The sequence below is a fragment of the Apodemus sylvaticus genome, chromosome 15, assembly GCF_947179515.1.
Source record: "Apodemus sylvaticus chromosome 15, mApoSyl1.1, whole genome shotgun sequence".
Lineage (NCBI taxonomy): Eukaryota > Metazoa > Chordata > Mammalia > Rodentia > Muridae > Apodemus > Apodemus sylvaticus.
Window position 1 is genome coordinate 10,882,655 of NC_067486.1, and position 19,882 is coordinate 10,902,536.

General features: G+C 42.5%; 1 protein-coding gene across 3 annotated transcripts in view; it reads left to right on the forward strand.

The window, feature by feature from the left end:
- Positions 1-438: 438 nt before the first annotated feature.
- The window catches only part of Ltn1 (listerin E3 ubiquitin protein ligase 1), a 57,766-nt gene continuing 38,322 nt past the window's right edge, over positions 439-19,882 (forward strand). For all 3 annotated transcript variants that reach the window (XM_052159058.1, XM_052159059.1, XM_052159061.1), the window contains exons 1-10: positions 439-561; positions 5,961-6,164; positions 7,624-7,722; positions 8,158-8,388; positions 9,046-9,098; positions 10,743-10,923; positions 13,218-13,391; positions 14,818-15,008; positions 16,543-16,678; positions 18,871-19,689. In XM_052159058.1, coding sequence (XP_052015018.1) covers positions 520-561; positions 5,961-6,164; positions 7,624-7,722; positions 8,158-8,388; positions 9,046-9,098; positions 10,743-10,923; positions 13,218-13,391; positions 14,818-15,008; positions 16,543-16,678; positions 18,871-19,689 — 2,130 coding nt within the window. In that variant the 5' untranslated portion in view covers positions 439-519. The remainder of the gene's footprint in view (positions 562-5,960; positions 6,165-7,623; positions 7,723-8,157; positions 8,389-9,045; positions 9,099-10,742; positions 10,924-13,217; positions 13,392-14,817; positions 15,009-16,542; positions 16,679-18,870; positions 19,690-19,882) is intronic.

Below are 19,882 nucleotides of genomic sequence, written 5' to 3' on the forward strand. Positions count from 1 at the left end.
GGGCTCTACAAAGAATATAGCGTAAAACCCTATCCAAATTCTAGTACGAGTGGGAATCTTGTTAAACGCAGAATATGATTCTCTAGTCATGGGCCTGAGAGTCTGTTTTTCATGCAGATGATGGCATCACTTTCTTTACCTGTAGGACTGCTCAACACGGTAGCTTCCATATCATTCTAATGTTATCTAGTGCAAAAAGTCAAATTCCCACACACTGGGAAGGAAATCTCTCCACTACAAATACCTGGGACAGGTTTGGCGCCACGGGCTCAATGCTGGATTCTTATTGGTCCGCAGTGACGTCACTCACGCAGGCGTGGCTTTCTTTGTTACGTTCGAGGTAGCGTATGGTCAGAGTCCTGACAGAGAGGCGGGAACGGAAGTGGGAAGCTAAAAGGCTGGGAGGGCGAGGGGGAAGTGGCTACAATGAGTCCCCTTCCGGCGCGAGGGACCGGAAGTTGTGGCCCGGCCGTGTCAACTTCGGCTCTGCAGACTGAGAGCCCGGCTGCCACCGCCACCATGGGCGGGAAGAACAAGCAGCGGACTAAAGGGAACCTGAGGGTGAGTCCCGTGATGGTAGCCCCGCGGCCCGGGTGTCCAGAGGGCGGTGAGGGAGGCCTATGACCTCCCCGTGTGTGCGTCCCCGCGGGTGGACCGGTCGAGGAGTTGGGACCCAAACGACGTTTCACGCCGGATCCGTGAAACGGAGCGCGCCCAGGGAGGGAGGTGTCGCCGGGAAACGGTGTCTGCGTGCACCCAGGGCGCCGAGCTTGTGTAGGAGCTGTGGGAGGAAGCAAGCGTGGGCTTCGTTTGCGCGGAAATGGACGGTGGCTTTCCCCGTCCCTCCTGGCGAGGCCCGCGCCCGTAGGTGGCATGCCCGGTGTCAGGGCCGTGTCACCCACGGCGTCTCTGGCCTCAAGCTCGCCTCGCTTTCCCTGCTTCACTCTGGCCACCCTGGATTAACCACGAACTTGGCCTGGCCTGGCCGGCTCCGGTGGCCATATGTTAGGTGGTTCTAGACACTTGAGTGCGCCCTTCCTCCGGCGGCAGCCCCATTTTAACGTGGCTGTTCTCCGTGGTAACAGCGCTGCGTGCCAAGTAAATTACTCTCTTGCTTTATAAGCATTTTAAAGGCAGGTGTTTCTCTGCTGCCTTTCTCCTAATGGATCACGCGCGCGCGTACACACACACACACACACACACACACACACAGAGTTCGCTTTTACAGAACTGTTCCGCCATTCCTGAGTCAGTTAATTTTAGTGATTTCAGTATCAAAACATAACAGTTACAGAAGGTTAATTACCATGTTAAATGCTTCTCTTGCATTTTTGTTGAATTGTCACAGCATAAAAAACTCTTTTCGCTGTTTTAGTACAAGAATATTAGAATTAAAATCAGCATTTTCTTCTTCGTTTGTGGTGTGTGTGTGTGTGTGTGTGTGTGAGAGAGAGAGAGAGAGACAGACAGACAGACAGACAGACAGACAGGGTTTCTCTGTGTAGCCCTGGCTGTGTTGGAACTCTCTGTAGACAAGGCTGGCCTTGAACTCCCAGAGAGCCTCCTGCCTCTGCTTCTGGAGTGTTGGGTTTCAAGGCGCATGCCACCACAACTGGCCTTTTTTGTTTTGTTTTGAGATCATTTACTGTTTAACTCTGCCAGTGTGAGGATCTGCCTGGCCTGGAATTCAGCTATGTAGATGACGAGTAACTTAGACCTACTTTCCACTTACTGGGATTAAAGATCTGTGCCAAGCCCAGAATTCTCCGTATTTACCAAGTCACCAGCTGTTCGTATTTGTCCACATTTCATTTTCATCTCTTAATTTATAAATTTTGCTGACCCTTAGGAGAGTTAATTTCAGTATTTAACACCCAAATTCACTACCTTATATATTATAAAAACAATGTCATTCTTCATATACCAAGGGAAACTTTAACCATGGTGGAATACACAAATATAATATGTAGACTTACAATTGACATTTCTACTAACTTTTATAGTTTTAATTGTTTTGTTTTTGGTTTATCAAGACAATTTCTCTGTGTAGTCCTGACTGTCCTGGAAGTTGCTCACAGAAATGTGTCTGCCTCTGCTTCTCTAGTGCTGGGATTAAAGGCGTGCACCACCAGGAGTGCACCTCCAGGAGTGGTTTAATGTTGTTTTTAGATAATAACATTTTCCAAACATTTATGACTCAGTCAAGTATCACTTGTTCCCTTTGGCAGGGAATACGTTAAAAGACATAAAAAAAAAAAAAACCCATTTAAAAGATATACTTAAGTCTTTTGATTTAGACAGTTTCCCATTTCCTGCATTGTAAATGATTGTGTCTTTTATGTCATAATAACCAGGAAGAGTTGGCCATTGGTTTGATTTGTTGAGACTCATCTAATTGCTTTCTTTCTTTTTTCTTTCTTTCTTTTTTTTTAATTTGGTTCCCCCCCCCCCCCCGCCCCCCCGCCCCCCGCCCCCCAGACAGGGTTTCTCTGTGTAGCCCTGGCTGTCCTGGAGCTCACTCTGTAGACCAGGGCTGGCCTCGAACTCAGAAATCCACCTGCCTCTGCCTCCCAGAGTGCTGGGATTACAGGTGTGCGCCACCACGCCCGGCTCTAATTGCTTTCTTATATCGTTTCAGGTTAAGCCATTTTTGACCAGAATGCTTTGTACGATGCCATTCTCAGTAAATCATACCGGAAGTACACATTACTTTTTTCCCTTTAAAACGGGGTTTCTCTGTATAGCTCCAACTGTTCTGGAACTAGCTAGCTCTGTAGACCAGGATGGTTCTTTTTTCTCCTTATTTGTTTTTTGTCTTGTTTTTCCTTTCTCAGTGGCATTGCTTAATGTTGAGCATTGTAAAGTTATCTTTTTCTGCTGGGTAATAAGAAATACGTGGTGTTGTAATCTGTGGTTAAAATCCTTATCCCTTAAGATTTTCACATGCCTATATGGTTCTTGCTGGGATCAGTTACTACTGCGGTACTTTAGAAACTTACTGTCGGTTTCACAAATGACAAAGAGTGAATTGATTGCTCTTACCTCAGTTTAAGGATGATCTAACTGAAGTTTAGAGAAGTTTACTTGCTTAAATTCATGTAGCCTGGAAGCTTCAGAGTTGGGACTTGAAGTTTAGTTTTTAAAATGTTGTCTCATAGAGGGACGGCAGCTTTCAGGAGCCCAGTCTCTCCTTTCCCTTTCTGGGTTCCCAGGAGGGAAGTCCAGATTGTCTGACAGCTTGCATAGCAAGCTCTGAACTGTCTTCCGGGCCTGGATTTGTTCGATAGAAAATAGTGCTGAGAGCCGTGTGTGTGTGTGTGTGTGTGTGTGTGTGTGTGTGTGTGTGTGTGTGTGTGTAGATTATATACAAATTATATTATTATATTATTATATATTATTATATTATATTATTATATTATATTATTATATTATATTATTATTTTTTGTTGGTTTGACTTTTTTGTTTTGAGATGGGATTTTACTATGTAGTCTAGCTTGATCTGAGACGTCTTTGTTTTTCGTTTTTTTGTTTTTTTGGATTTGATTTTTTCGAGACAGGGTTTCTCTGTACAGCCCTGGCTGTCCTGGAACTCACTTTGTAGACCAGGCTGGCCTTGAACTCAGAAATCAGCCTGTCTCTACCTCCTAAGTGCTGGAATTACTGGCTTGTGCCACTAAGATGGCTCACTGCTCCTCTTTCCTTTGTTTGTTTTGAAGCTGGTCCATATGCCTCAGTCAGGCTGGACTTGATCTCATTATATAGCTGAGTCTGGCCCTAACATCCTGATTCTCCCACCTCCCCTCCCAGTGCTGGGATTGTGGGATTACAGGTTTGCACCACCACACAGCTTCTGATTGCTATTCTTGAAGGATCAGTTTAATGACAGGCACAGGTTTGTAAGAAAATATGATGACATATGAAGCAATTAGAAAATAGGCATGAATGCTTGAATGGAAAGAATGTGAGAGGACAGAAGAGAGTGCTGATTGATCTGAGGGAGAAGCACTTATAATTCTGGCTGACTTGGAACATCTATAGTCCATGCTGGCCTAGAGATCCACCAACCTTTGCCCCCTGAGTGGCATGTGCCACCACGGTCCAGCTTGCCTAATATTCTTACTTTTTAAAAAAGTACTTATTATATCTATTTGTGCATGTGCATGAGATCAGAGCACAAGGAGTTCTCTTCTTTCTCCATGTGGGCCTTGGGATGTAACTTGCATCCTCAGGCTTGGCATACCTCCCGTGCCATTTCACTTGGCCCTTAGGTTTGTAACTTTTATTTGGCTGTGGCTATAAGTATCTAATCTGTAAAGATCAGAATAATACTTGTATTTTATACCCACAGTGGATAACCCAGCTTGTACATTTAAGGAAATAGCTTTAAATGGGAAGCTGAGGGTTTGATACACCTCTCATGCTCACAGTTATCAGCATCAGGTCTCGGGTGCAGCTCAGTGGTTTAGTTGGAGCACTTTGTGTTTTGTGCCTTCTTTGTTTATTTGCTTGCTTTTGAGACAGGGTTTCTTCTGGTAGCCCTTGCTGTCCTAGAACTCTCTCTGTACACCAAGTTGGCCGTGAATTCAGAGATCCACCTGCCTCTTAGTTGATAGTGATTAATTTCTCTTAATAGCTCAAATATTTTCTCATTAGCATTACTTCTCCTAACTTTTAGAATAGAGGACTAGTAGTATACTATATAGCAGTCAAAACACTGACCATGATTTAACACAAAATATTGTTTTAAAAAAAGAATTTAATTATGTGAGTTTGCATATGTGTGAATGTGAATGTAGGTGCCCTGGAAGTGCAGAAGGGGCAGGGCTTCAGACCCCTGGGAGCTGGAGTTACAGGGCTTCAGACCCCTGGGAGCTGGAGTTACAGGGCTTCAGACCCCTGGGAGCTGGGGTTACAGGGCTTCAGACCCCTGGGAGCTGGGGTTACAGGGCTTCAGACCCCTGGGAGCTGGGGTTACAGGGCTTCAGACCCCTGGGAGCTGGGGTTACAGGGCTTCAGACCCCTGGGAGCTGGAGTTACAGGCAGTTGTGAGCAGCTCAGTGATGGTGCTCTCCACGATACAAAACTCCTCTGGACTGCTGAGACTTCACCGAAGGTCAAGAATGTGTCTCTTGTCTTGATCGTTACCTTGCTTTTTGTGTCTATTCTAGTAATTTTAGGCTTCCAGTATGTGGAAATGAGGTTTTTTATTCTCAAAAGAATTTGGTCTAGCAGGATATGGTGTTAGATCTCAGTATGATGATCAAAGTGGTTGGGCGGATAAAAAGACTGGACCTGTTTATTAGTTTATGTCATTATAAGATATATGTGTATGCAGATTCTGTCTATATTATATATGGAAAGTAAAATCTTCATAAGCAAATGTATATTTGGGACTTTAGACTTTAATTCTTTTTCTTATTAAAGTGCCTATTATATTGATATTATCAGCCACTAATGGGTTGTAACTACAGTTTTCAAAACCTTGTTTTGACCCAGTGATGATACATGCCTATAATCCTAGCACCTGGGAGACATACAGCAGGAGGGTCAGAAGTTCAAGTCTAGCATGACTACATGAGACTCTCTCCAAAAATCAAGAGTTGTTCTTACATTTGGGAAACCAGAATTGTTGTAAGAACATTTTTTGATAGGCTGTTATGACAAAAATATTCAACTCCAGGTAATATTGTAGGCTGGGGCAGAAAGCAGCCCACAATTCTGAATAGACTTGTGAAGGAGTTAAAGAATTAATTTCTTTGTACAGTTCAAACATTTGTTTTCTCTTTAACAGCAGATCCCCTAACTTTCAGAACTAGCGGATTTGTATATTATAAATATCAGTCAAAACACTGTGGTTCAAAACAGAGTATTAGCTTTTTTTTAAAAAAAATATTTTTGATTAATGTATGTGTGAGAAAGTGTTCTGACCCTCTTTTGCTTTGTTTTGCTTTCTTATCAGCCTTCAAACAGCGGCCGAGCTGCAGAACTCCTTGCCAAAGAGCAGGGAACAGTGCCTGGGTTTATTGGTTTTGGAACATCTCACAGTGACCTGGGCTATGTTCCTGCTATTCAAGGAGCAGAAGACATAGACAGTCTTGTAGATTCTGATTTCCGAATGGTGCTGCGGAAACTTTCCAAAAAAGACGTTACGACAAAATTAAAGGCGAGTATTCTTATTTTCATAAAAACAATAATTAAGAATGTAGTTTTATTAGAATAAATGTTAGGTATATTTGATATAAAGAAAATTGTGTAGTAATTTATCAATAGTTCTTTTTACAGTTGTAACTTTTTGACACATAAGTTTAGTTAACACGTAACTTTCTGGGTTACAAATTAGTTTGTTGCTCTGAAACATTTTGAACCATATTTTGGAATTTTGACTATAAAAAAATATATATATCTTGTTTATTCATGGTAGGGGAATATAATTTTTTAAACATTTTTAGTTATTTTTAGGATTTTGCTAGGTAGCCCCCCTCCCCCCCCCCTCCCGAGACAGGGTCTCTCTGTTTAGCCCTGGCTGGCTGTCCTGGAACTCACTTTGTAGACCAGGCTGGCCTCGAACTCAGAAATCCACCTGCCTCTGCCTCCCAGAGTGCTGGGATTACAGGCGTGCACCACCACTGCCTGGCACTAGGTAGCTCTTGATGTCCTGGAATTTGATATGTAGACCAGGCTGTCCTTAAATTTGTGGCCTGCTTCTGCTTCTTGAGTGCTGGAATTATAGGTGTGAGCTACTATGCCTGGCTTGTGTGTGTGTGTGTGTGTGTGTGTATGTGTGTGTGTTTTGCCCGAATGTATGGGCACCATGTCCATGTGTGTGGCCAAGAGACAAAAGAAATTGTTGAATCTTTTGGAATGAGAGTTATGGTTGTGAGCCATCATGTGGGTGCCTGGAAATGAACCTGGGTTTCTTGAAAAGAAGCTGGTGCTCTTAACTGCTGAGCCATTTCCTCACACTTTGATTTTTTGAGATGTAGCATTGTGATATTGCTGAGCCTGTCTGAGGTTTCTGGGCTTACGAGACCTTCCTCAGCTTCTGTAGAACTGATGCCAGGCTTGCCTTAGCTGCAAGCTTTTAATAATTGTTTCTTTGGTTGTTCCCCCCGCCCCCCCAGACAGGGTTTCTCTGTATAGCCCTGGCTGTCCTGGAACTCACTTTGTAGACCAGGCTGGCCTCGAACTCAGAAATCCAGAAATCGCCCACCTCTGCCTCCCAAGTGCTGGGATTAAAGGCATGTGCCACCACTGCCCGGCTGGTTGGTTGATTTGAGACAGGTTTTCTCTGTGTAGCTCTGCCTGTCCTCGAATTCACTGTGTAGACAGGTTGGCTTTGAAGTCAGAGATCTGCCTAGCTCTGCCTCCAAGGGCTGGGATTAAAGCCTTGGGTCTGCCTCACTACCACATGGCTCTGTTTTCTTTGTTTATGGTAAAGTCTAAAAGTCAATGGTTAAGTTTTTGCTATAGTGGACTGTGAAAGAATTTTTCATGTTTCTTTGTGGCTTAGACAGAAATGATGCATTCTCCTTTTAAATAAAGTAGATTAAATTCTAAGAATGAAGGGAAGAAAATCGGTAGGCTGTGTTACCTCTGTTAATCCTTGATGATGTTATTTTCAGGCAATGCAAGAATTTGGAACTATGTGCACAGAGAGAGACACAGAAGCTGTAAAAGGGGTTCTTCCATACTGGCCAAGAATCTTCTGCAAAATCTCCCTTGTAAGCATTAGAGTTTATGAGCCAGTTTCTGCTTAAATGATTTATTTCTGGAGAGGGTTTGCCCTCTGTATTTCTACAGAAGATTGAGAATGAATTCCTCCTATTACTCTGTCTTTGAACCTATCTTGGATACAGTCTCACTGGAAAGGGGGAGAATGGAAAAATTATTTTACATGATTGTCAAGAAACCCTAAATCCGCAATATTTTAAAGCAAGTGTTTTTTTCTTTTTCTCCTTTTCTTTTTTTCTGGCTTGTAATTGAATTCAGGGCATTGTTAGCCTAAACCATGCGCTCCACTGCTGAGCTTTTCCTCAAGGCTGCTAAACGTTATGGTTAGTGTGATTGTATACATAGATGAGTTACTACTGTGAGTCATTGGAGAATATTTGCAAATATTAGTATTTGTTCTTAAACCACATTTTTGCTTTCAATAGGATCATGATCGCCGTGTCCGAGAAGCGACGCAACAAGCTTTTGAAAAACTTATCCTTAAAGTGAAGAAGCACTTAGCTCCGTATTTGAAAAGTGTGATGGGATACTGGCTGATGGCTCAGTGCGATACGTACCCACCCGCTGCGCTGGCAGCCAAGGACGCATTCGAAGCTGCTTTCCCTCCAAGCAAGCAGCCTGAAGCCATAGCGTTTTGTAAGGAAGAAATCACAAGTGTGAGTGTTTGGAATCATTCTGTACCTGTTTCCCATTGTCTAAGGGCTCACAGGCATCCAGTGGTAGCTTTTTACATGCTCTTGTAAATGTGTCAAGAGAAACAAGCTGTGTCTCTCTCTCATACACAGTCAACATAAAAGATACCGGTAACCTCAAAAGGTATGGAGGGGCTGGCAAGATGGCTCAGTGGGTAAAGTGCTCACTTTGTTCCTTACAGTCCTCAAAGGTATACAGAGAGAACTGACTTCACCGCTGTCCCTGACTTGCATGTGTTCTCTGTGGACTGGAAATGGGAAAGGAAAGCGAATCCTAGTTTGTCTCTGAGATTGATGGGCAGATGATCCCACTGTGCTGCTGTAGTGAGAATAATGACTACAGCAGCTAATAAGTAGCTACAAGGATTTAGAGGATAGCTTCTTTTGATGAGGATAGAACTGTCATAAAGTACCCAGTCTTTAACACAGTAGCAGCTAATTCAGGGAATAGACAGGAAGACAAAAATGGGCAAAAATTTAGACCTGTTAGTTTTGATGCTGAAAATTGCTAGTCTGTGGGTTAAGGGTATGAGAATTTTTAGAAGGATGGATTTTCCCTACATCTGATTACGGTTGTCAGTTCCATAAAATCTCAAGACTTTGGTGGTTTTTCTCCTTCAGGTACTACAGGATCATCTTCTGAAAGAAACTCCTGATACACTCAGTGACCCTCAGTAAGTTACACTGTTTTTAACTAACATACACTAAGCATTTACTTTGTTTGCATGTATAATTTCAGCATGGCATGTTTTGAGAAGGAATTCCAAATGCAGGTGAAATTACCTCAGAGTACTGCATGGTACCTCCCTGAACTTTGCCTGACTGTTAAATTTGAAATTTCTGAGATACATTTGTAGTTTTATTAGAATTTTACTGTTTTTTTTTTTTTCTTTCTTTTGGTTTATCAAGACAGGATTTTTCTTTGTAGCCCTGGTTACCCTGGAACCCACTCTGTAGACTAGGCTGACCTAGAATACAGAGAGAACCACCAGACTCTGCCTCCAGAGGGCTGGGATTAAAGGCATGCACTGCTACCTTCTAGTTTGTTTTGTTATTTTTTTTGTTTTGTTTTGTTTTTCGAGACAGGGTTTCTCTGTGTAGTCCTGGCTGTCCTAGAAGTCACTCTGTAGACGAGGCTGGCCTCGAACTCAGAAATCTGCCTGCCTCTGCCTCCCAAGTGCTGGGATTACCGCCCGGCTTTGTTATTTTTTAATTAATCTTTTGGCAGTCATAGCAGAAACTATTTTAAGGTCTGGCATACTTGAAAGTGTTATTAAATAGTTCTGGAAAAACAGTAGTAAAAATGCTTTTTTTACCTTTATTGTTATATTGTTTTTTTAAGATTTATTTATTTTATGTAAATGAGTATACTGTTGCTGTCTTCAGACACACCAGAAGAGGGCATTAGATCCCATTGCAGATTGTTGTGAGCCACCATGTGGTTGCTGGGAATTGAACTCAGGACCTCTCCTCTGGAAGAGCAACCAGTACTCTTAACCCCTGAGCCAGCTCTCCAGCTCTCCTGTTATATTGTTTTTTGTTTTTTGTTTTTTGTTTGTTTGTTTTTTTTTGGCTTTTTTGAGTCAGGGTTTCTCTGTATAGCCCTGGCTGTCCTGGAACTCACTCTGTAGACCAGGCTGGCCTTGAACTCAGAAATCCTCCTGCCTCTGCCTCTCAAATGCTGGGATTAAAGCCGTGTGCCACCACTGCCTGCTGGAACCAAGCTTTTAAGACACCATCAAGGGAAGTAGTCAGATGCCTTACTGCCGAGTACATGCTGCAGAGAACATTGTGTTTGTTCACTTACTCCATGCTGCTGGCTTTGCCTTTGCTTTTACCTTGGATTAGTGGCAAAATGTGTGATTAAAATTCTACCTGTGGGCCATGGCTTAGTGGGTGATGCACTTGCTGTCAGTCCCTAAGACCAGCGTGGAGGAAGGAGAGACTGTATGCTTAGGAAGGAGAGACTGTATGCTTACAGTCATAAGCAAAAGGCAACAGGCAGATTTCTGATGAACTGAGAGCTCCCACAGTTTGTTCTCTGACTTCCAGTTCTCAAACTGGAACACACGCATGCACGCAGGCACGCTTATCCACGCTCACCCACCATGGCTTAGACATATAGACAAACACCCTAAATACATGTGACAAAACATTCTATGAGTTTTGAAAGATATTTGTGGTGGGTGAAAAGATACAGAAATTAGTTAACTGGTAGAAATTTAATAAAATATATATAAATAAATAAAACAATATAAAGGTGCCAAATACTTAGTTTGGCTGTTTTGCAATCTAACTTGTTTATTTTTTAAATTTAGAACTGTTCCAGAGGAAGAGAGAGAGGCAAAATTCCATCGAGTTGTAACGTGCTCTTTATTGGCACTAAAGAGATTGCTTTGCTTCTTACCTAACAATGAGCTTGATTCTCTGGAGGAGAAATTTAAATTACTTTTATCACAGAATAAATTTTGGAAGTATGGAAAACACAGTGTACCTCAGGTATGGTAATAGCTTCAATTTTAAAACGTCTTTTCTAGAACTCTCCTGGTTTTGCTGCATTTATGCTCCTGTTCACTGCTTATGCTTACAGTCATGCAGGCACATCTCTGTGTTGGTCCTTTTGGACTCACATGCCTTGCTATTAAACTGGAACTCTCTGGTCACTTCTGTGTTGTTGTTGAGTGTTGAACCAGGTCCACACTGTCACTTCCTTCTGCAGGCTGGCCTCTGTCCCTTGGGTTAACAACATGCATCGTAGAACCAGCTCTCTACATTTTTTTAAGGCAGTATGGTCTGTCCTGGTATGGATTTTCTTCTACACATTTATGGGTCCTGCTTATGATTTATTAGGATTCTTAAATCTGTGGATTGGGATATTTAATTGCCTCTGGGATTCTCAGACTTTCCTCCAGATATTTCCTTCATCTCATTCTTTCTTCCTTTGGAATTGCAACTAATTATAGATGTAATGTCCTGTATTCTATCTCGTATGTCTCCTGTGTTTTTCAGTTTTCTCTCTGTGTGTGAATAAGTTCTTTTATTCAGTCTTCTACTTCACTCATTGTGTTTAATCTACTTGTTTCAGCCCATCCGTACTACTCAAACAAAATAGTCTAAGTTGGGTAATTCAAAAAAGGTAGAAACATGTCTCCCAGGTATAGAGGCTGGTTAAGACTCGACGGAGGGGCTAAAGATGGCTCAGTGGTTTAGGGTCTTGTTGCTTTTGCAGAGGATCTAGGTTCGATTTCCATAACCTACACAGTTGCACACACTATAGGCAGCTCCGGTTCTAGGGGATCTAACACCCCCTCTTACAGCCTCCACCCTTAGCTGTGGCCTCTACTTGCCTCTGCAGGTATCAGATAGGTACCTGGTGCACATACGTAAGTGCGGGAGAAGCACTCATTCTATAAAATAAAATAACTCTAAACATACTTTTTAAAAGACAAGATAAATATTCTAGCAGATCTTCTATTAGGGATTATTTTTTCAAAGATGGGTTGTCTTAGAGTTTTACTGCTGTGAACAGACCAAGGCAACTCTCATAAGGACAATGTTTAATTGGGACTGGCTTACAGGTTCAGAGGTTCAGTCCATTATCATCAAGGCAGGAGTATGGCAGCATCCAAGCAGGCATAGTGCAAGAGATGCTGAGAGTTCTACATCTTCATCTGAAGCCTGTTAGGAGAGGGCTGACTCTCACATGGTTAGAAGGATAGTTTTAAAGCCCACACCCACAGTGCCACACTTCTCCACAAGGCCATACCTCCAAATGTTGCCACTCTCTGGGCCAAGCATATTCAAACTACCACATAGATTTATGCTTCAAAGATGGGTCCTTGTCACTGTATCCTTACCTGTGGGAAGACATGGGAGGGCAGAAGGGCAGCCTGGCTCCCTCAAGACCTCCTGGGCAATTATTGTCTTCTTGCTTAGTGTTCCTGGTGTTTTTGTTTGATTTTGTTTTTGTTTTTGAGAAAGCCTCACCATGGAACTGGAAGTTGCTGTAGTTCTGGAACTAGCTGTATAGATAGGCTGGCCTTGAACTCATCCTGAGTACTGGGACTAAAGACATTGTCACTATGCTGAGCTTTCTTTTGTTAATTATTAATTGCATTTATGAAGGCAATATGCTCAAGACCTCATTACTTCTATATAGTGGTTAAGTCTCAGCAGTGAGCTGAGTTAGTGGGAACATTAGATGTAATGTGGTCCTTGAGCTTTAAACTTAAATGTATTAGATCAATATATGTTTGTTTAGGGGATTATGCGTTTTCAGATTTATGTTCTACTATCTTAAAAAGGATAGGACACTTTTGTTGTTTGTATCTTTGAGACTGAGTTTCTGTGTGTAGCCCAGGCTGTTCTGGGATCAGTTCTATAGACCAAGTTGTGTGGATTCACAGAGATCTGCCTGCCTCTGCCTCCCAATTGCTGGAATTAGGTTTTTTATTAAACACTGTTAATGAAGTTTGTAGATGATTAATTTTAACTCTTCTGTTTTGCTGTGCTTGCTTTTCTTTGTGTTCATTGTGGCTAGTGTTGTTTGACTATGTTGAAACCCTCAATGAAGGGTTCTGCTATTAAATAGGGTTTCCGTTAAAAGTTATATTCCTTTTGTCTTTATTTTGCCTTGCTGATTCTGAGTGTCTTTTGTGTCTTTTCAGATTGTTACTTTTTAAGATTTAAAGATTGTTTTTATATAGTGCCTTCTGTTATGCGAACAGGAAATTATGGGCAGTCGCTGCTGTCTTTAGTCTTTCATTTCATCCCACTTTCTGGTTTTTCTTCAGGTTCGGTCAGCGTATTTTGAGTTGGTTTCTGCTTTGTGCCAGCACGTGCCCCAGGTGATGAAAGAGGAAGCCGCCAGAGTGAGCCCGTCTGTCCTCCTGAGCATCGATGACAGCGACCCTGTGGTCTGCCCCGCTCTCTGGGAAGCCGTGCTCTACACACTGACCACTGTGGAGGTATGGAAGGGAGGCACACTTCCTAAATGCCACACGAGAGAACATGTTGTCCTGTCTAACACCACTGGAAAAATGCATGTTCAGCATGTTGGACTGGCTGGCTATGAATGGCACAGATGTTGCACTCCCTTCCAGACGTCATTTTACTCCCTTGCTTTTCCTCCTTCCCTGGTTGTTTTGTTTTGTTGAGATAGAGACTTTGTGTGTAGTCCCAGCGTTCTGAATCCTGGAACGTACTGTGTGGACCAGGCTACCCTCTAACTCACCGGCATCTGCCTCCAGAGTGCAGAGATTAAAGGCATAAGACACCTTGTCTGGATTTTCTTTTTTTTAAAGCAAAACAAACCATTCATTTACTCTCTCACATCATGGATTTTGGATCTCCTCAGGGAAGCGGAGCAGTATTGAGTGGCTCTGGTACCACGAGGAGAACCTGAGTCTTGGTCACAGTGTTATGGCCTTTGGTTTACTCTCACTTGTGGCTCAGTAACCTTAGATCCCAGTCTCAGCACGCAGAAGTGTTTCTGTCTACGCTCTTGCTTTGTTACTGTGCTTCTGGAAGGATTTCTGAATCAGAAATGTGTTTATTTCTTTTAAGAAAATAGCTCTTCTAGAAATGTTTTAAATAATCTTCCTGTTCACACAGCAAGTACATAATTATTAGATGAAGCATTTAATTTTTAGGAGTTTTAATTGTAGTGAGGGATTTTTTTATACCTTACTAGTTAATTTTTTTTTTTTTTTTTTGGTTTTTTGGTTTTTTGGATTTGGTTTTTTTTGAGACATGGTTTCTCTGTATAACCCTGACTGTCCTGGAACTCTGTAGACGAGGCTGGCCTTGAACTCAGAAATCAGCCTGCCTCTGCCTCCCAGAATACTGGGATTACAGGCGTGCGCCACCACTGCCCGGCTCTAGTTAAAATATTTTATTTTAAATTATTTTAAAATAAAAAAATATTTTCGAGGCAGGGTCTCTCTGTGACTCTGGCTGGCTTGGAACTCATATCTGGGTAGCTCCAGCTACCGTGCTGGAGTTAAGGATGTGCCCTACCCTGCCTGGCCTTAGTTTTGGTTTTTTGGAGGCAGGGTCTTGCTACATCGCAACAGCTGTGTGGACAGGCTGTGTGTGTAGCTGAAAGTGTTGGGCACACATGCGCGCTCTGCCAATCTTGGCTTGATGCCGATTCTTGAGATGTGCTTTCTCTTTGTTTGTTTGTTTGTTCCCCCCCCCCCCAAGACAGGGTTTCTCTGTGTAGCTCTGGCTGTCCTGGAACTCACTCTGTAGACCAGGCTGACCTTGAACTCAGAGATCCACCTGCCTCTGCCTCCCAAGTGCTGAGATTAAAGGCATGCGTCACCACTGCTTGGTTAATATACTTTCTCTTAATTTTTAATTACTATTATAATTTTTTTCTTTTTTCGTTAGGACTGTTGGTTTCATGTAAATGCCAAAAAAAGTGTGTTTCCCAAGCTGACGGCCATGATCCGTGAGGGTGGCCGGGGCCTGGCGGCTGTCATCTATCCTTATCTCTTGCCGTTCATCAGCAAGCTGCCTCAGTCCATCACAGAGCCAAAGCTGGACTTCTTCAAAAACTTCCTCACCTCTCTAGTTACTGGGTAAGCAGATACATTTTTTTTTTTACTTTAAAACTTACATTTATTGTTTATAGTGTGTGTCTTGGTATATGTATATGCTTGCACACACACATGTGCGCGTGTGTCATTGTGCGTATTCTGTATGTATGAGGTTTGGAGTGCGGGTTGCAGGAGCCTGTTCTGTCTTTTTGTCATGTAGGTCCAGGGATTGCACTTGTGTATTCAGACTTTGTTATTCACTGAGCCATCTTGCCAGCCTAAATCCTGCTTTTAAAAGCAAAAGGAATTTTTCTTGCTTTTATTCTCACAGTTTTCCTTCCAATTCTAATTTCACCATTTTTTCTTCTGTTATACAGTTCAAGCTTTCAGAGAAATAGGAGTGAGGGAGCAGCAGAGGGCTGCAGTCTAGGCTGTCTGGGCTGGGCTGGGTGCAGAGGAGCCTCGGCCCTGGCCTTACAGGCAGAGGGCTGCAGCCTCTTAGGCTGGGATTATAGGACATGGACTGTTGCCAGCTCACTTGTGTTTTTGAAAACTGTTCCAGCTTTTGTGGTAGTATCCAGTACAAAGGTAAATAGAGTTAAGTGTCTAGATGGAAGAGGGCCATATTCTAATCGAGTCAGAGCATTTTTACATTGTCAGATATAGATGCCCAAATCCATGCTAGAGCTGCTAAGGACCTGCCATGTGGCTCACCTGCCTAGAAGTGTGTGTGAGGTCCCAGGTCCCATACCCAAGTTCCAGAAAAGTTACTTCTGTTTAACACTTGAAAAAGTTTACCACATTTGTCATTCAATGAATGACATGCATACTTTATTATGATCATTTATGATAATTACTACTAATTAATTGTTATCGATAATTAAACATTAATAATTAGATATCACATTTTAAATATCACAATCTCTTATGTTTCATCTTTCATATTTACAGATTGATTAATACATAAGCAGGAAATATCTCTTACCTTAGATTTGAAAATAAGTTTTCGCCGGGGGTGGTGGCGCACGCCTGTAATCCCAGCACTTGGGAGGCAGAGGCAGGTGGATTTCTGAGTTCGAGGCCAGCCTGGTCTACAGAGTGAGTTCCAGGATAGCCAGGGCTACACAGAGAAACCCTGTCTCGAAAAACCTAAAAAAAAAAAAAAAAAAAAGAAAAAGAAAAAAGTTTTCTTTTTTTCTTTTTTTTAAAGATTTACGTATTTATTTTATGTATATGAGTATTCTGTAGCTATCTTCAGACACACCAGAAGAGGGCATTGGATCCTATTACAGATGGTTGTGAGCTACCATGTGGTTGCTGGGAATCAAATTCAGGACCTCTGGAAGAGCCGTCAGTGCTCCTAACTGCTGAGCCATCCCTCCAGCCCTGTTCTTTCTTTTTCTAATTCTTGACATTCACATTCTCATCAGCTCTAATATTTTGGTTACTCTTAGTTTTTAGTTTTAAGAATTTGATTTTAAAGTCTTTGTTCAGTATGATTCCTTTTTAATGTATTTTGTGGTTCTGAGCTCTTCTTTTCTTCTTGGAAGAATAATCATCAGTTATTATTTCCTAGGCTGTCAACAGAGAGGACCAAATCGAGCTCTTCCGAGTGCTCAGCTGTCATCGCTGCCTTCTTCGAGTGCCTACGGTTTATAATGCAGCAGAACTTAGGCGAGGAAGAGATGGTCCAGATGCTTATCAATGAGCAGGTACGCGCGCAGACCGCCCGTGCTGTGCATGGAGAGACTCAGGCTCACTCTGCCCGCTTCACAGGTCTGGTAGTTAGCCTTCCAAAGGATTTCACTTTAAAATTTACAAATTGAATTTAATTTTATGTATATGAGTATACCATTGCTCTCTTCAGACACACCAGAAGAGGGCATCAGACCCCATTACAGATGATTGTGAGCCACCAAGTGGTTGCTGGGAATTGAACTCAGGACCTCTGGAAGAACAGTCAGTGCTCTTAACCACTCAGCCATCTCTCCAGCCCTGAATGGTATATTTCTGACTGTATAAATAATCTGTACTGTCAGTTGTTATTGTGATATACATAGACTAATTTACCATATTCTGTCTTTGGATTTAAATCCCTGACTTCTTTAAAAAGAGACAGTGCAAAACAGAAGTTTCTTGGTGCTTTGGTGATGTATAGTAAGGCTTCAGTTCTTAAGCAATAATGTTCTTTCTAAGATGTCGTATACATTTTCCCTTTTATGAGCAGTTGTCTTTGACTATAATACCCATGATAAGAGCGGGCTCTGTGACTGTAGAAGCCTGAATATTTGATACTCTGTTAGATTCTCTGTCTTTCTTTGGTTTTCCGAGACAGAGTGTCTTTGTGTAGCCCTGGCGGTCCTGGAACTAGCTCTGGAGTCCAGGCTGGCCTTGGACTCAGAGTTCATCCTGCCTCTGCTGTGCTGAGATTCACGGTATGTGCTACTACTGTCCAGCTGTGTCTCACTTTCGTTAAGGTATTTGTGCGGTGTGGCAGTATGCATGTGTGACTGTAGGCACCTGATGATCCGGATGAAGGATTCAAATCCCCTGGAGCTGGACTTAGAGGGGGCTGTGCAGTAGCTGTTATTGGTGCTGCTAACTGAACTCCAGTCATCTATAAACGCGCTACATGCTCTTAACTACTGAGCGTCTCTCTAGCATTACCATCTCTGCCTGCCTGCCTTCCCCCTCTCGCTTCCTTCCTTCCTTTCTTCCTTTCTCTTTCTCCCTCTCCCTTTTCTTCCTTCTTTCCTTCCTTCCTTCCTTCTCTCTCTAGGTTTTTGAGACAGGTTTTTCTGTGTACTCCTGGCAGCCTTGGAACTCGCTCTGTAGAGTTCTGTCTGGCTCCATCTTTACCTTTCTAATTCAGGAAAGGTATTCTGAATTTTTGGTGCCTAAGTGTTCCAGTTATCTTTCAAATGACTTATAGACTATTTATTGTTTATACAAGGTCTTATGTAGCCCTGCCTAGCCATCAGTGTCCTATGTGGCCAAACAACATATATGTTAAGGAAGCCAAGTTCTTTCATTTCCCAAGGGCTAGAATGACAGGCTTATTACATCACTTTACCTGGCAGGCTTCTAGTGTTGTATGCTTTTGTATCTTTTAATTGACAAAAATGCAAAAACTGATTGATTTTAGAAGATACAAATAAAACTGGATTATGAATTATGGTTAATTACACCATAAAATTGAGGTGGAATAGAGTGAAATTGTCAAACTTTTTGAATGATTGTAAAATATTTGAGGAAAAAAAAAGCCATGCAGTGGTGGCGCATGCCTTTAATCCCAGCACTTGGGAGCCAGAGGCAGTCGGATCTCGGAGTTTGAGGCCAGCCTGGTCTACAGAGTAAGTTCCAGGACAGCCAGGGCTATACAGAGAAACCCTGTCTCAAAAAACCAAAAAAGACAAAACAAACAAACAAAGAATATATTTGAATTACTGTTTTCAGATATATGAGGGGAAAACCAGTTATGACCAAATAGGAGGGAGGAAGGGAGGGAGGGAGAGAGAGAGAATGAATGAATGAATGAATGAATGAGAGAAAATGAGAGAGAATGAGAGAGAATGAGAGAATGTGTGTTTAAGTGTGTGAGAATGCCAGAGGATGAAGACGTCCTGTGTCATTTCTCAAAACTCCTCTCCTCTTGACTTTGAAGCAGGCTAGAAATGCACTGATTTGTTGGGCAGGCCATCTGGCCAGTGAACCTAGGGATCTGACTGACTTTTTTTTTCTTTAGCATAGATTTTGGGGATTGAACTGAGGTCTTCATCCTTGCTTGGCATGCATGTTACTGACTGGCCATCTCCCTGGTCCTCAAATAGGAGTTTTTCTACTGCTTTAACTTTATTTAAACTCTCTCGAAGCTAACACTTATAATCTGCACCCTCTCTTTCAGTTGATCCCGTTTATTGATATAGTTCTTAAAGACTCAGGACTGCAGCATGGGCCACTGTTTAACCATTTGGCAGACACATTAAGTTCTTGGGAAACCAAAGCAGATGTAGAACAAGATGCTGAAACTGTTTACAACCTGGAGAATGTTCTGCTCAATTTCTGGGAAAGACTGTCAGAGATCTGCATTGAGAAAATCAGTGAGCCAGAAGCAGACGTGAAGTCTGTTTTGGGTGTGTCTAACCTAGTGGGGGTCCTTCAGAAGCCAAAGAGCTCACTGAAGTCAAACAGGAAGAAAAATGGTAAGGTCAGGTTTGCCATAGATACACCTGACGCTCCTGACGCTCCTAAAGGGAATGAAAAATGTGTATCTTCAGAAGGAGAGAACAGCGAAGGCTCTGAAGGAGGGGCTGAATCTCCTCTCAGTCATAAATCTTCAGACCTAGTATCTCCGCTAAGGAAAAAGCCTCTGGAAGACTTAGTCTGTAAACTTGCAGAAGTGAGCATTAACTTTGTCAATGAGCAGAAGTCAGAGCAACACCTGCAGTTTCTCTCTACGCTGCTTGATTCGTTCTCCTCAGGCCAAGTATTTAAAATTCTCCTTAGTGACACACAGAAGAACGTTGTCAAAGACAAACCTCCAGAAATAACCAAACTTGCAGAAAAGAATCCTGCAGTTCAGTTCTTATATCATAAATTGATAGACTGGCTAAATGACAGCCAGAATGAGGACGGGGGCTTCCTGGTGGACATCTTGTACAGTGCCCTCCGATGCTGCGACAGTGGTGTGGAGAGGAAAGAAGTCTTGGATGACCTAACCAAGGTACAACTGTCATTGTACTATTATAAACATTCTTATGACGCATGGTAAGAATAAGCATGGGAGCTGTCTGTGGCTTCCTTAACTGGACCCTGCATGTCAGGTTAACATGCTCTTCCCTGATTTGGAAAAGACTGATCAATTCTATAAGGCCAAAGGTTGATAGCGGGAGAGTTCCTTAGCTGGCCTGCCTGCA